At 41.8% G+C, this 16,218-nt stretch overlaps 2 protein-coding genes across 4 annotated transcripts in view; both read left to right on the plus strand.

Moving 5' to 3' along the window:
• The window catches only part of LOC306896842 (interleukin-2 receptor subunit beta), an 11,514-nt gene extending 2,083 nt beyond the window's left edge, over window positions 1–9,431 (plus strand). The window contains exons 2-10 of one of the 3 annotated variants that reach the window (XM_079461150.1): window positions 5,197–5,305; window positions 6,050–6,170; window positions 6,248–6,335; window positions 6,421–6,523; window positions 6,598–6,734; window positions 6,815–6,977; window positions 7,671–7,791; window positions 7,878–7,962; window positions 8,150–9,431. In XM_079461150.1, the coding sequence (XP_079317276.1) occupies window positions 5,242–5,305; window positions 6,050–6,170; window positions 6,248–6,335; window positions 6,421–6,523; window positions 6,598–6,734; window positions 6,815–6,977; window positions 7,671–7,791; window positions 7,878–7,962; window positions 8,150–8,800 (1,533 nt within the window). In that variant the 5' untranslated portion in view covers window positions 5,197–5,241 and the 3' untranslated portion in view covers window positions 8,801–9,431. Of the gene's footprint in view, window positions 1–5,017; window positions 5,321–6,049; window positions 6,171–6,247; window positions 6,336–6,420; window positions 6,524–6,597; window positions 6,735–6,814; window positions 6,978–7,670; window positions 7,792–7,877; window positions 7,963–8,149 lie in introns of those variants that run through there. The other 2 variants (XM_079461149.1, XM_079461148.1) reach the window with 2 other exon arrangements.
• Window positions 9,432–9,971: 540 nt separating this feature from the next.
• On the plus strand, window positions 9,972–16,212 carry tmprss6 (transmembrane serine protease 6). Its single transcript, XM_079461151.1, is given in 19 exon segments — window positions 9,972–10,178; window positions 10,252–10,363; window positions 10,881–11,023; window positions 11,360–11,427; window positions 11,503–11,684; window positions 11,778–11,819; window positions 12,201–12,405; window positions 12,488–12,624; window positions 13,101–13,213; window positions 13,299–13,408; window positions 13,489–13,631; window positions 13,709–13,807; window positions 13,971–14,084; window positions 14,585–14,701; window positions 14,771–14,939; window positions 15,011–15,282; window positions 15,808–15,944; window positions 16,019–16,047; window positions 16,049–16,212. Coding segments are annotated over 19 exon segments (2,373 nt in total). The 5' UTR covers window positions 9,972–10,130; the 3' UTR covers window positions 16,182–16,212.
• Window positions 16,213–16,218: the final 6 nt, after the last annotated feature.

The raw sequence follows: 16,218 nt of genomic DNA on the forward strand, positions 1-16,218 counted from the left end.
CTATATATGACCTTTCTTAATGTTGGTTAGTCTTATGTTGGATGCTGTTTTGTGTTGTCTTCACAAGTCGATAAGTGTTTCCAGTGGTCTTTAATAGCATCAAGCGAGACACAGGGATGAATTGTTGTGAAGCAGTGTTTATTGGTATTATAACATCTGATGCATTAAGTCAGATGAAGTTTGACCGAGCGCTGAAACACAACAATGATTTTGAATAAACTCTGATCATCACTTCATCTTCCGCCTGCTGTTCTTCCCTCTACATTTTCGTCTCGGGGTTGATCTCAAGTCACAACAGCGTTGTTGATATTTTGAGTCCAGACTGAGTCATATGTCCTGATAAAGAGAGATCTAGTGAACTGTAGAGCAAGAATCTACAGGATCTACATTTACATTTATTCATTTGGCAGACGCTTTTATCCAAAGCGACTTACAAGTAGTTTTATACAGTGCCACATTACTGCAGAGCAATCAGGGGTAAGGTGTCTTGCTCAAGGGCCCTTCAGTCATGACCTGCTGGCACTGAGATTAGAACCTTCTGATCACAAGCCCAACGCTCTAACCATCAGGCCACAGCTGACCCCTAACCCCTATCAAAACAAAGCCATGTCTTTCTCACACAAAACCTAAGGCTATGCCATGACTCCGCTGCAAGATCAAGAATAAACATGACATGATAGCGGAATCATGACAGCATGCCTCATATTCTCAGAACTCTACACACAATGGGCAAAACCCCTCAATTCTCCTGCAAAATGAAACTTCACATTCAAAACAATGTTCTTTCTTCTCAAAATGGTATTTAGTTTTCAAATGACACACACAAACCATCATATGAACAAACATTTATAAGAACCAGTTGAACACTGATGTGCTCTTTATAAAACACTTCTCCATTCATCATAATGACTTTGCTCTTTATTTGGTTCAGTGTTACACTTACTACAGATAGTACATATATAAGTGTGTAGTAAAATATTTTTAGTATATATATATATATATATAAAATAGTTTTACAGTCAGAACACACAAATACACGATAACAAATATATTTTATTTTTCCAACAAAAACAGTGTACAGTGTACATCCCAACCAACGCAAAGTTGCACATACAGTGGTGTACATACAAAACAACAGAAGAATTGACTGTATACAGTTACAGTAAAAAACGATGCTACATCTTCTCTTGGGTTTGGGTCTGACCACAGCACCTCATCCACATCACAAGCAATGTTTCTCAGTCCAGTCATGAAAAGCATCAGCTGTTATATCTCCACATGTGTCTTCTATAGCTTGGAGAAGGGGTTTAGGCGTTTGTGACAGGTGTTTACACATGTAATGAGTCAGTGTTCATATTTGAATGTTCCTTGTGAAAACAAGAGATTTTTCTGCCCGAAAATTGTGCCAAATGCAGAGAATTGTGTGTAGTGTTTTGAAAAAAGTGTGTTTTAGATCTGCAATGTGAGTGTAAAGCAGGAATTGTGCTTGTAGTTTAGCAGAATTGGTTCAGCGGGTTGGTGAATGAGTTACATGTTGAGCTCATTGTGTCTCAAGTACCAATATTTTTGTGTAAACAATCGAGAAAAACTGTAAGTTTTCCACAAGATGTGATCTTTTAGTGTCACGAAGTTCAGGGTTAGTGAGAGAGATTCATCAGTATATGAATAAATACAGTTTTTCTCAATCGATTTGGTACATTTCTCCAAACTCAGGTAACAGCTCTCAAAACAGTTGACACAGCAAACTAAACACGCTATTATGCTGGCGAAACCGTTAAGTTATCACTGCACAATGAAACACAGCATTTTATTCTAATAATGCATTTATTAAAATTCAATATTAACATCAAAACTAAAAGTGTGTTCTCTGTTGATTTTATAACAAATTCAGCTGAAGATACACAAAGAAATGAATGAAAATACATGTTTTCCATGAAGTTCTTTAATGAGGAGTTCAGCTGTATAACAATAAGTTGTGACCCGATCACTGTTTCTCTCAAATGGGACCGTGTACAACTGTTTCATTTCGAATTCTGTGTTTGGTCAGAGTGCGAGCAATGGTAGCCAGGCTGATGCTTTCCATGTTTTGGAATACCAGGTTGTCCTCTTCAATTCTGGTCTGAATTTCTCTCAGTTTTATTGCATTGTCAGCAATGACCCATCCTACAATGGCATGTTCTTGGTCTTCACTGAGAAGCTTTCTTCTTCCCCCAGAGGGAGGAAGTTGCTGTGTCCTTTAGAAGAACAAAAATGCAATATATTTGTATTTGTAACTTCTGGTGGCCAGCACACATTGTGATATTTTAATACAGTAGATAGCAACTGCATTGATAGCTCTAATCAAACGCATGACTTACCTGTTGGTTTGTTGAAAAATACAGATAATGGAAGCAACGCTTGACGGTCTGAGATTAGGCTGGACACTTTCACCAGCCACTCTCAATGATAGACCATGGTTTATCACATGGTCTATGATGGTGGCTCTGATTTCATCTGTGACAACAGCTCTCACTCTCCTTTGAACAGCACCTCGCATTCTTACTCCTCTTCCCCTACCTCTCCTTCTCCCTTGTCCTGGTCTAACTAGTCCAACTCTTCCTCTCCCTGGTCCATCTTGTCCTCTCCCTGGTCCATCTAGTCTTCTCCCTGGTCCATCTTGTCTTCTCCCTGGTCCATCTTGTCCTCTCCCTGGTCCATCTTGTCCTCTCGCTGGTTCATCTAGTCTTCTCGCTGGTCCATCGTGTCCTCTCCCTGGTCCATCTAGTCTTCTCCCTGGTCCATCTAGTCTTCTCCCTGGTCCATCTTGTCCTCTCCCTGGTCCATCTTGTCCTCTCCCTGGTCCATCTAGTCTTCTCCCTGGTCCATCTAGGCTTCTCCCTGGTCCATCTTGTCCTCTCCCTGGTCCATCTTGTCCTCTCCCTGGTCCATCTAGTCTTCTCCCTGGTCCATCTTGTCCTCTCCCTGGTCCATCTTGTCCTCTCGCTGGTTCATCTAGTCTTCTCGCTGGTCCATCGTGTCCTCTCCCTGGTCCTGTTCATATCTGCTAACACACTCTCTCGAATTTCTGTGACCATGTCAACAGTTGCCGTTTCCTTCAGATATGTGAGAGGTAACCGTTGGATCCTACAGTAAGCAGAAATGCATAAACAATTACACACAAGAAGGTTTGGAAAAGATCATCTTGCAGAATACAACTTACCTGTTTGGTTTGCCAGAGAACTCTAACAATAGATGCCGCTGTTGAGTGTTGAAGATTTGGCTGTACTCTCATTGAGAGACCATGATTTACTACATGATCAATTATAGTTGCCCTGATCTCATCTGAGACCACAGCTCTTGATCTTCCTCTTATTCTTCTTCCACCGCGCATACGTATTCCTCTTCCTCTTTCAACCACTTCTCTATGTATAGCCTGGTCCATGTTTATGTTTCAATTCAAATGGTTCCTTATTTCTCCTCTTTTTTTTAGATGGTAATGAAATGACACAAAGGAGTGACACATGTGTAGGTCTTTAGCTACAATGGGAATCATCTGTGGTTGGTCCAAATGTTTTGATAGCATTTCATTTTTAGAATCAAAAAACATTTCAATCAAATATCATTGTAGAAGTAAAACATTTCTTTTCATTTTTGTATTTTGTTATTGTTTTGAACTCAAGTTTAACAATTTTGAAAAGAGTAGGTAGACGTGTAAATGAGCAAATGAGTCTGTAGGTACATAGAGGTCTAAATGAGAGAATAATTCATGAAATTTGAAAGAAGTGGTCAACGAATGCATTTTGTGATGCACAGTTTAGCTCACACATACTACTGTTGTGCTCACTGTGTGAAGAGTTCTGCAAAAGTCACCAAAGAATGGAGAAATGCGTCCTAGCAAATGTAGAAAACAGCCGTTTTCAAGGATGTGATTCACAACAAAATTAGAGACAACGTATACGAAGAGTTTGGTTCCAGAATGAGATCAATTGTTCCAAAATCTTGTTTTTTTATTGTACAGTCCAATGAATTTCAATCAAACCGCAGTTGGTTTGTTTTGATTTGAGCCATAATAACAAAAAATACGGCAAACTAACACAATTAAACACAATAAAAACATGATAACATCATAAAACTGAGTTCTCTTTTTGGAACCAAACTCTTCGTAAGTCTTCATCTCTGAAAACAGTTTCTCATTTCAAAACAAAATCAGGTTCAGTGCCGTCTTGTTTTTTTGTGGTGGAAATGATAGGGGGTGAAACGAATGCTTCCTTTCAAAGGTCTTTCACCTGCGCTCGACATGCAGCCTTCTGATTGAGACTTGTGTTTCCTAAAGACTAAAATGAATCTGTTTGACGTGAAATCGGTTCAGGTGTTTCCCCATCACATGAAAAACAGGTGTTTCATCAGATGTGCTGCGTCCGTTTCACACTGCCAAATCAACAAAACTACTGAAGAATGAGACACACACACAGAGAGAGAGAAGAGAGACAGATAGATAGATAGATAGATAGACAGATAGACAGACAGATAGACAGATAGATAGACAGACAGACAGACATAGATAGATAGATAGATAGATAGATAGATAGATAGATAGATAGATAGATAGATAGATAGATAGATAGATAGATAGATAGATAGATAGATAGATAGATAGATAGATAGATAGATAGATAGATAGATAGATAGATAGATAGAAATAGGTTTTAGGGCCACAACCACAGGTTGTGGTCACTTCTCTTGTAAAGCTTCGCTCCTGCTCGGAAATGTGTGACCCTGACACACACACACACAGAGTTGTGAGGTTATATTAGTGTTACAGGATGTGATGGTTTTTAATGCTAAGATAAGCAAAGGATTTTAAGTTTGAGCGCATTCTTCATATCATTCTTTTTTATTTAAAACATATAACAGAACAATATCATGTTACAATATTATTAATCTGATTATTAGTTTTTCACTTTATTTTAAAGAGAGAGAGAGGGAGACCTCCCACTCATTTTTCATTTCCTGTTGTTTAAGCGTAAATGTCATATCCACAACTCATGTCACTATAAATGTGTGTGTGTTTCTGGTCTCTTTCTCTCTGTGGTTTTGGGTTTTTCCACCTCTCTCTGATTCACTGTTGAAGGTGTTTGGGGAGAAACTGAATCTTCTCTCTGTCATTTACACGGCATTGACCAAGAATCAAGTATCTCTCTCTCCTCTCTCTCTCAGTTTTGGTTGACTTGAAGAGGACTTACAAATGTGTGCCGGGAGGAGATGGCCAGGATGCTTATTCTGTCTCTGATGATGATGATGATCCATTTAACTCTCACAGATCAAAGTAAGATACATAAAAGTGAGCAGAACCTTCTTTTGGGGACACCTCTTCTTTTAAAATTGACGTTTTCCTTCAGAGTTAGAAGTGTGAGTTAAACGTGAAATAACAGTTAGAATAGAAATCAAATGTATTGATAACATTTATTTGACATTAAATCTGTCACATCAAACAGTGATAAATGATCATTTATACAGGGCTTGACATTAAGCATTGTCGTGTGGTTGTCCTTTGGCAAATTAAATTTGTCTTTCACTTGTCTAAGTACAAATATTACTTGTTTGAAGATCAAAAATGATATATCATTTGAAGTGTCAATATAATTGTATAAGTTCCGCTGCGGTCACCTCCATTAAAGAGGTTTAAAGTTTGCAGCACAGGCCAAACTGTTGTAGAACAAATACGAAGCGTCTGTTGTCATCTTTAACAAATGTGTAAGTTCAGTTCATCCCACGGATAGGCAGATAACTGATAAAATACAACGTCTGATATGTTGTCTAATGTCTAATGCACCTATTCCTATTCTTCTTTTTCTGGCACTTATTCTTTTTTGTCAAGTTAACGGTACTTGTCCGGTCCGGTCTCTCTCACGTGCCCATACAAAACATTCACTTTTCTTGGACAAGCGTTAATGTCGAGCTCTGTCATTTGAGCTGTATTTATGAAAGTGCTGTAGAAATAAATACATATAACACCATCTATGAGAAAACATCAACAGAGAGATGTGAGTTATTTTGTGTTTGTCTGTAGGTTTACAGTGTCATCATGATTATTTCAACACATTCACATGCGTGTGGAACATTTCCAGACTACATCTCCCCTCCATCACAGCCGACACAAACTGCACCCTGCGTGTGTGTATTCAAAAAGTGTAAGTAACAATGAACATGAACCACGCTGCAGTTGTATTTGTTCATTTTAAATATAAAATGTCTCTTTTGATTTTAGTTACGATCCTTGTTGTGATACGAAGCGAATGACCATGAAGAGTTCAGAGGTCAACATCCTCACGGCCAGTGTTGATTTTAAGAAACCGGTGAGTTGAGTTTGATCTTTTCTTCATCAACAAGCACAGAGAACAGAAACAGAAGATTAGTGTTGTTTTCTTTCTTCTGATTAAGGGTGGAATAATCATTCCTGGCACCAAAATCTCTCAAAATGTGACGTGTGAGAATTATAAGAATCCTGTGGCTCAGACAAAACAACACAAAGCCGATGATGATGGTAAATATGAGCCTGAATCAGCTCTCGTTGCCTGTGTTGAGATGTTGAGCATAAACGTGTGTGTGTGTGTACAGTAGTGAAAGTGTTTCCTCCTGTGGATCTGAAGATGGACGGGTTAAATGTTTCGTGGAGTCCTGGAACTCCTCTAAATAGAATGTTGGAGGGTCATGAGTTTGAGCTGCAGTTCCGATCTGAGGAGCAAAACTGGACGGTGAGCTGCTTCTCTCTCTGTTCACACATCTCTTCTTTTCATAGAAAGATGTGAAAATATAAAGACGTGTGTGTGTGCAGGATGTGGAAGGCACTCGTGTAAGTGGGCTTCATGTGGAGCTTCAAGAGGATTCACTGGTCTTAGATCAGCGCTATGTTCTCAGGGTGAGAGCCAAAGTCATCGGTTCATCCACCGCCGTTTGGAGCGACTGGAGCACAGAGTACAACTGGACCGCTAGGATTGGTAAGAGCCAATAACACATCAGAGGGAAAGAAAGAAATAAACTAGTTACAGAGTTACTAATGTTTATGATGCCTTGAAAAATAGTAAAGAAGTAAATTGAGTAGTGATGTAAGCAACAAAAAAGTCTTTACAGTGTCATCATCATTATCATCATACTTGCACACACGACCCCGCTCTGGTGAACGCTGTAAAAATCACCAAGATTTACAGAGCAAAACATTGGATAACAGAAGTTAATGAAATGAAATCAGCAGATTCTCTTCTTTCATTGCACACCAGCTGGAAAAACTAGAACATGTCTAATATGACAAACTTCTTGTTTGATGTTCATGTGTTCTGTCAACATTCAATTATTCACAAACATCTGGTTTATTATCTCTGTGGGGACAGTCCATAGGCGTAATGATTTTTATACTGTACAAACTGTATATTTTATCCCCTAAACCTAAAGATCATAGAAAACTTTTTAGCATTTTTAGATTTTAAAAACGTATTAGGGTTTTTTGCCCTCAGTATTGGTCCCCACAGTGACACGAGTCCCAATGAGTTGGTGTGTATTCAGGTTAAGGTCCCCACCGGGATATACAAACAAGGCCAAACGCACACACAGAATAACATGTTGATCATATGTGAAGATAATAAAAGCGTTGAGAGAAACTAAATGTTTGATGAATATTGTGATGTTGGTTTCAGTTCCGGGTGGTTCTCTGGAGCTGGACTGGTCTTCACTTGTCATCTGGATCACTCTCACAGGAACGGCTCTCGCTATCATGTTAATCCTCAGCCTTTTCTTCAAATATTACAGTAGCAAATGGTGAGTGCGTGACACTGTTCTGTAAACAGTTGAGAGAAACGTCAGAATGTGAGATAAACAGAACACATCATCTCTGATCATTTCAGGCTGCAGAAGATGCGTTCTTCATATATTCCTGATCCCAGCAAATACTTCACCGATTTAAACTCGCATCATACAGGAAACTTCAAAGTGAGTTCTTTTCAGTTGCTTGTTCATTTCAGGACTTCGTTTATAATGTAAATATGAAATATGTGCATTTTTAAAGACTCAAACATATTCTGTGTAGTCTCCACTGTATCATAAGACCTCATAAAGTCACAACATGTCATATTGATCAGATTGATTGACGGGGGGAATCTCTCTCTGTGTGTCTCAGTCTTGGCTGGGTTCAGCGTTCGCTCTTGATCACTTCATCGCAGCAGACTCTGAGTTTGTCAGTCCTGTGGAGGTTGTGAAGCTTCAGGACGCTCTCGACTCTCGTCTCGTGGACAGACATGGAGACGCTTTGAGGGACGGATGGGAAAACACCTCCAAAACCTCCAACTTCTCAAACTCCACCTACTTTCTGTCTCAGAGCTCAAATGGGCCCATGGACACTCTGGAACCCTGCTCGGCGCACTGCTCTTATGGCCCCGCGGGGGGCATCGGCGGCCCGGGAGAGGTGCTGCAGAACACTGCCGACGTCGCTCGCGGTGCCGAGGAGAACAACGAAATGTCTGAGCTGGAACATTCTCTGAAGAGGCTGGAGCAGCTCCGGCAGGACACTCAGAGTCCAGATTCGGGGTTCGCCGCGGGGGCTGAGGACAGCATGGAGGAGACGGAGCTCCCCAGTCCTCTGAATCTGCCTCCTCACCCCCTCCTGTTCCCAGACAAACACCTCCTGCTGTGCTGGGAGCAGATGCATCTTGTGCCAGGACCCATCCGTCTGATCCCCGACATAGACTTTGACCTGAAGCTTTTAAGTTCCTGTGCTATGATCGAGCCCTCTAGTGACGATTACATGCCAGTTGAAAATGTCCTAAATTAATGCAGAATTCATGCGAGATTAGCTGCATGTCACACTGCGGTTTACTGTTCTTGTGTGACGTCAAGACTCTCTCAGATTACAACTGTAAGCATCAGTGAGCGTTTTAGGAAAAGATGAAAAGTTAATAAAGAGAGAATTGTTTTGTGAACGCAGAGATTCAGATTTCATGTGCTCATTTAAAGCGTGCTAATAATATTATAACCCTCATACGCTGTATTAATATATAGATATATCTTTTATTTAGGATTGTAATCCAAGACATTAATTTGTTACGCTTTATTGCGATCCGTTCATTTGTCTGTTATCGTGTCAGGTATTACAGTGTGCTGCTATTGTGGAATAAATAAATGTGTGTGTGTGTGCGGGTTTTAGCTTTATTCTGAGTAGGTTTCAGTCTGGATTAAAGACACACAGAGGTTTGTATCAGTGTGCATATATAACAGCTCTGTAAACATAAAGTGATGCTTTACTGATAAAACATTGGATTGGATTCAGATCTTTGTTTGTGGCTCATGGACATTCACAAGCAAAACGTGTTTTTTCAAAAGAAATTGACTCTTTTGTTTCCACACTTCCTTTAGTATACTAGGAAGTATACTTACTATGAATAAAGTTACATTGCGTAACCGCCATTTCAAGTAGAAATTCTTTGGCAATATAAAGATACAGAAAAGTTTAACTGATGAAAGAATGGTCACAGACGTATTACAAAATATAGGATATGATGCTGTTTATGTGTCGATGTCGAATTTGCAAGCAGTATTGTACAAATCAATATCTGGAATATCAATACCTCAATCAGACATGAAAGCTTCTATTACATGTATTCAAAATGTTACCATTTGGTTTAAAATAATGTATAGGATGGTAATAATAATTTAATTGATATTCACATATATATATAAATATATATATTTTTTCTTGTATTAAAGAAGTTCAAACCTCAAGTCAGCTCACGTAAATACAGTGGAAAGAAAGAAAGAAAGAAAGAAGCATCAGCGGAGTGCACAGGTGAGTTGTGACGTCACGTGCAGGTGATGCGTCGCTGGGCGGTGACTGTCGTTAAGAGAGAGATCCGTTATTAAAATCATCAGAATCATAACGCACGCGCGCTCTGTCCTGGTCAGTGCGCTCGTCACACAGAGAATATTATCGATCCACGTGAACTTTGGACAGACAAACACAACGAGCTCAACGAGAACATGAACCTGTGAAGAAAGCGACATGTGTGTGAGATCTGAATGAGACGAATCCGAGCAGATTCACGAGCTCACACTGAGATTCATGGAGCGGAACCCGAGATAACGGTTCGGTTCGGTTCGGTTCAGGGATGGAGCTTGAAAACGATATCGTGGCGAATCCGAGTCCGGAAAACCGTGTAAGAGACGTCCGACGGTCTGATGTGTGATTCCTGACATATGATTGGTCTGATGTGTGTTTATTATGCGCAGGTGTCGCGTGCAGCTCAGAAGAGAAGTCGCTCGAACTCCGTCATTATTATCATCATCATCATCATCATCATCCTGCTGACAGCATCTTCATCTCTTATCTGGTATTTTATTGGTGAGGAAGGCCTCTTGAGAGTAAAGCATCCCACATGAATATATAGTGAAGTGTTATTACCATGGTAAACTGCGCTAAAATGTATAGATGTGCGTTTTCATCCTTAAATGTTAAAGAATGCATCAGCAGGCTGTTCATACAGTTGATTAAATCCCTTTAATTCATTCAACAGAATACAGCAGTGCATGTTCACACATTCAAGTAATTACTATAAAATACTATGATTTACTCGGGCAGCTTGTATGTTTTAAAGACCGAGTATGAGTGCACATATGTTTTCTGGTAGTCGCCGATGCCTGTGGCCTACTGCTGTTTACTATACTAAATACAAACGTGTGCTACAGGGTCTTTATGAGGGAGGTGGATTGATTTGAAAAGTCATGGTTTTAGTGCTGATATCAGGATCATACTATTGTTACTTGTTTAACAACAAATTCCAACGTTAAACTATAAACTAAAAGGTCTATAAACAGAAGCACATTTGTCATGTGTGCGTGTGGATGTTGTTGTTTCTCAGAGTACAGGGTTTGGGTTCTGGAGGCACGTGTGAGTCAGCAGTACACCGCCAGTGTTTCCATACTCAATCACAACTACACCAGAGATCTGTCCATTCACCAGAGCTCTGACTTCACACTTCAGTCCAAACGTGTGCAGAACATGGTGAGACTAAACCTTCCACAGCACATCAGGGATCAGACCTCTGAGGTGATCATAGATCAGGGATAAAACATCAGTAATCAGACATCAGAGATGATCTTAGATCAAGGATCAGACATCAGTGATCAGATATCAGTGTTGGGCATAATGCTTTAGTGAGTAATGGGCATTATGTGATCACATTCATTTTCTGATGTATTGGCCAAGTAATAAACATACACATCTCTATTTGTGTTACACATTATTTGACGAATTATGCCGAGTTCAAATTCTGAAGGTTGGTCAGGTGAGAAAAGATTACACAAGACGTTCTTTAGAGACAGTAAGAGTTGTTCACAGGTGGAGAAGCTGGTGAAGTCCACAGATCTGTCCAGATACTTCAACTCCACGCTGGTGTTTGCTTTCGGGTGAGACGTCATCATCATCATCATCGTGTGTCTGTCCTGAACCGTACACAAGCCTCATGTTGTGTTGTTGTGTAGAGACGGGAGTTTGGTGGCACATTTCTGGCTGATTCTGTCGGTTCCCAGCAGTCAGAGAGATGATGTGAGCGCTCAGCGAGTCAATGAGAGTCTGCACAGAGAACTGCAGCGCTTCTCACATACACAACACATCTGCACGTATGAAGGTTTCCAGATCCTTCTGTCATCTCTCAGTGTGATCGGTAACATTCATCATCATCTCATCTGCCGCACGTTTACCAACCTTTATTTGTTTTTGTTTGTTTAATGTGTTGTGTTGTTGTTTTACCTTCCAGAAACCACCCCCAAAGTCATAGAGCTTTTTCAAGCTTCATTTGGTATGAAAACGTTATGATTTTCTTTCTTTCTTCCGTTTGTTATTTTACTTTTACTGTAGGATTTGGAGTGTGGTGTGTTTCTTCTGTTAGGCATCAGATAAAGTCACGTTGTGTTGACACAGATGTTATTTACAGACGTTTATATTTAATGTGCTGAAGTACAGAACTGACTTCATATTCGCTGTCTCTTCACGTGTATGTAAAAAACCCGTCTGAGAAAAGAGAAGTTTATTCAGAGTAAAACTCCAGTCGCGATTATCTTCAGATTCCACACGCTGATATTTTCGATACAGTGACGTTTTTCAAAGTAGTCATTACTCAAGTTTTTGAATCCATCACACGCGGCCGCTCATGTCTGCTGATCTATGAATGTCTTCACAGATTGTTATCATTATAAGTGGGTGGATTCCGCAGATGCAGTGATTCTGGAGGGGCCGGACACTCAGCGCTCGTCCTGTCTGTGGCACCTTAGGGCTCCGGTGGGTTCACGGCTCGAGCTGAGGGTCGAGTGGCTCCTGACCGAGTGTCGGGACAGACTGGTCATCTACAACTCGCTCACTCCGACAGATGCACACCTCATCACCTCGTGAGGGAAATCTTTCACTGTTCACGCATCACATGGATGAATTGATTACTGAAGGATTGTCAAACGTGTGTGTGTGTGTCAGTCTTTACGGCTGCAGCAGGTCCGAGCGGACGCTTCAGGTGTTGTCGTCTGATGAGTGGATGACTGTGGTGTGGAAACAGGGCCTGTATCATTATAAAGATCCTTTCTCTCTGAGCGCTCGAGCCTGGCCTCACCGCGGTAATCCCCTTCTCTCTCTCAACATCCGTTGCTCTTTCATCAGATTAACACTTCTCCTTTAAGAATCAACTTGGTTGTTTTTCTTAATAGTGTTCAGGTGAAATAAAAACAGAATGAAATGAGAGTGAAGAGTCTGGAGGTGTAATTGAATGAGATGAAATCATCAGGCCATTGCACATCGAGTCCGAAATTTGCAAACGTTCAAAAATAAATACGACCTCATGTGTCAATCACTTTAAACACTGCCTCCGATATTTTTGTCCATCATAAAGAAATTTGGACTGTGTTAGTGGCATCCGTAGCAAACCTTTTGAGAGGTGTTTTGACCATTCAGAGACACCGTACAAACCAGCGCCGCATACCAACATTTCGGACTGTATGTGCAAAGACCTTAGATTTGATGAGAAATGTTTGAGTTAATGACAGATCTCTTTCCTGTGTGTGATTGTGTGCTCGTGTGCTCTTTTGTGTTTCAGATTGTGTTGTCACAGTTGTGTTAAAGGAGAGATCTGAAGTTCAGGGGATTTTGCAGACGCCCTTCTACCCCAGTTATTACCCCCCCGACATGAACTGCACCTGGATCTTCACTGTAAGATGTGACCTGTGAACGTTTGACCGGTCTCTCGTCATCACGTCATGAACACGTGTCCTCCGTGTGTGTGTTGTGCGTTCAGGTGCCGTCTGTGGAGTTCGGTCTGACGTTGGCCTTTGAGGGATATGAACTGCAGCGAGCCGGTTACTCTCAGACCTGCACGCAGGGAAATTGGATCATTCAGAACCGCAGGCCAGCGCTCGTCTCGTTTATTTCTCATTACTGGCTCGTTTGTGTGTCTCATGTGTGTGTATGTGTGTGTGTGTGTGCAGGTTGTGTGGGGTCCGAGTGCTGCAGCCGTATGCGGAGAGAATCTTCCTTTTGTCCTCCACCGTCACCGTTGCCATGACGTCAGAGGCGTCACTCACAGGCCCGGGGTTACAGGTGACCTACGGCATCTTTAACCAATCTGATCGTGAGTATGAACCTGTGATGTTTACTCATCTCTCGTTTGACGCAAGCGAATGTTCACGTGGTTTCTGAACTGTGCAGCGTGTCCCGATCAGTTTCTGTGTCACCTCAGCGGTCTCTGCGTTCCGGCGTGTGACGGCATCAGCGACTGTCCCAACGGCCTGGACGAGAGAAACTGTGGTAAATCCCCTGATTACTCACTTCTTCCACAATTCTGTGGAAGTGTCTCATATAGCGAACACTTCTGAGGAAATGACCTACACAGGAAGTGAGAAATGATGTGAGACAGTGAGAGTGGGCAGTGATGACTCACACAACTGAACTTGGTCTGTTTGTGTTTCAGTGTGTGTCGCTCAGTTTCAGTGCACAGAGGACAGTCGGTGTGTTGACTACTATAAAGTGTGTGACCAGCACTCGGACTGCAGCGAGGCCAGCGATGAACACAACTGTACTAATGGTACAACACACACAAAGTCACGTTTGTTTGAGAGGAATTCTACTACTACACAACACAACACATATGAAGTCTTCCTGACCGTACTTGTATTTGTTGAACATTGACAATGTCAGTCAAAGAATATTATTGTGAAAGATTCCTGACACTCTCTCTCTCTCTCTTACACTGTCATCGTTGTGTCTTAATGACAACATACTAGTAAAAAACACACAAAACAACACACATCACCCGTGACAACTGTTTGATCTCTGCATTTACATCTGCAAGACATAGTTTGCTCATCTGCGGAACGTCTCAGAGACGTCAGGTGTCGTAAAGACCTCTAGAAGACGTCTGTAAGATGTTTATGATCTAGAATGGATGTACAACAGCTCTTTCTAAGATGTTTAGCAGATCTTTGGCAGACGTACTGTACCTGTGCTAGCTGGGCCAGACCCACTCGCATCAGAAGAGCTTTTGTTTGTCACAGATAGGTGCTTGATGTGACGTGACTCTTACAGGTGTGCCGTGTTCAGACATGACGTATGTGTGTGGAGACGGAACATGTTTGAAGAAACCTAACCCAGAATGTGACTTCATCACCGACTGCCCGGATGAATCTGATGAGAGATTCTGCGGTGAGAATGCGTGCGTGTGTGTGCGTGCGTGCCTGCGTGTGTGTGTGTGTAAACATGTTGTCTTTGTAGACTGTGGGCTGAGACACTTCAGCAGTCGTGTGGTGGGCGGGGCTGATGCTGTGGAGGGGGAGTGGCCATGGCAGGCAAGTCTGCAGGTCAGTGGTCGTCACATATGTGGAGGAGCTTTAGTGTCCAGCCAGTGGATCATATCTGCTGCCCACTGTTTCTACGACGACAGGTAAGCAACCACATCTGACTGTCTGTCTGTGGTTATTTTGGTCTGTTGAACGTCTGCTGGTCTCTCTTCAGACTGTCGTCCCCGTCGGTTTGGACCGTGTGTCTGGGTAAACTTCGTCTCAATGGTAACAGTCAGACAGAGGAAGCTGTGCGGGTGTCTCACATTCACCTGCATCATTACTATGACGATGAGACGCATGATTATGATGCAGCGCTGCTGCGGCTGGTTCGGCCTGTGTGGTCCGGGACTCTGGCTCATCCGGTCTGTCTTCCTCCGGTGACACATCAGCTGGAGCCGGATCTTCTGTGCTGGGTGACGGGCTGGGGAGCACTCAGAGAGGGAGGTGAACACATGAACCATCTTTCTCTCGATTCTCTTTTGTGTCTCTGTTGCCATCTTTGTGTGAAAGATAAAACTGCAGGTTATTTATCTTTGTGTGTGTTGATGTCAAATGATGTCCAACTGACCACAGACATACAATTGTAGAAGATTTCATGAATCAGTTCATATTTATATAAACTTTCTGTCAGTAATTATATTTAGTCATAATTCTATGATTATTATTAAGTAAAGTAGACAATAAATATGCACACACATCTGAATACTGTATAATCTCTGTAATGATAGAATAGTTCATATGCTAAACAAATGATTTACTTTCAAAAATGTTTTAAAAAGGACAGACGCACAATGACAGTGTGACATTTGTGTTTAACTCTCTCTCTCTGTGTCTCTCTCTCTGTGTGTCTCTCTCTCTCTCTGTTTCTATCTCTCTCTCTCTCTCTCTCTCTCTCTCTCTGTCTCTCTCTCTCTCTGTGTCTCTCTCTCTCTCTCTCTCTCTCTGTGTCTATCTCTCTCTCTCTGTTAGAAGCTGCGAGTGATGTTCTGCAGAAGGTAGACGTGCGATTGGTCAGTGAAGATGCCTGTGTGCGTTCCTATGGTTACGCCATCACTCCCAGAATGATTTGCGCCGGTTATCGCAGCGGAGGGAAAGACGCGTGTCAGGTCAGCATCAGTAAGGTTCAGGTCAGCTGACGATATGTCAGACTGTCACTCACTCACATCACTTTCTCTGTCAGGGTGATTCTGGAGGTCCGCTGGTGTGTCAGGAACCGTCCGGGCCGCTGGTTTCTGGCTGGTGTGGTGAGCTGGGGCAGAGGATGTGGACGGGCTGATTATTATGGGGTTTATACACGTATCACCAAACTGACGGCCTGGATCAGACAGCTCATCTCCTCCTGAGGAGACGCTTCACTTCTTCTGTGTTTCTCTTTCTCAC

This window comes from Barbatula barbatula (genome assembly GCF_947034865.1).
Source record: "Barbatula barbatula genome assembly, chromosome: 7".
Lineage (NCBI taxonomy): Eukaryota > Metazoa > Chordata > Actinopteri > Cypriniformes > Nemacheilidae > Barbatula > Barbatula barbatula.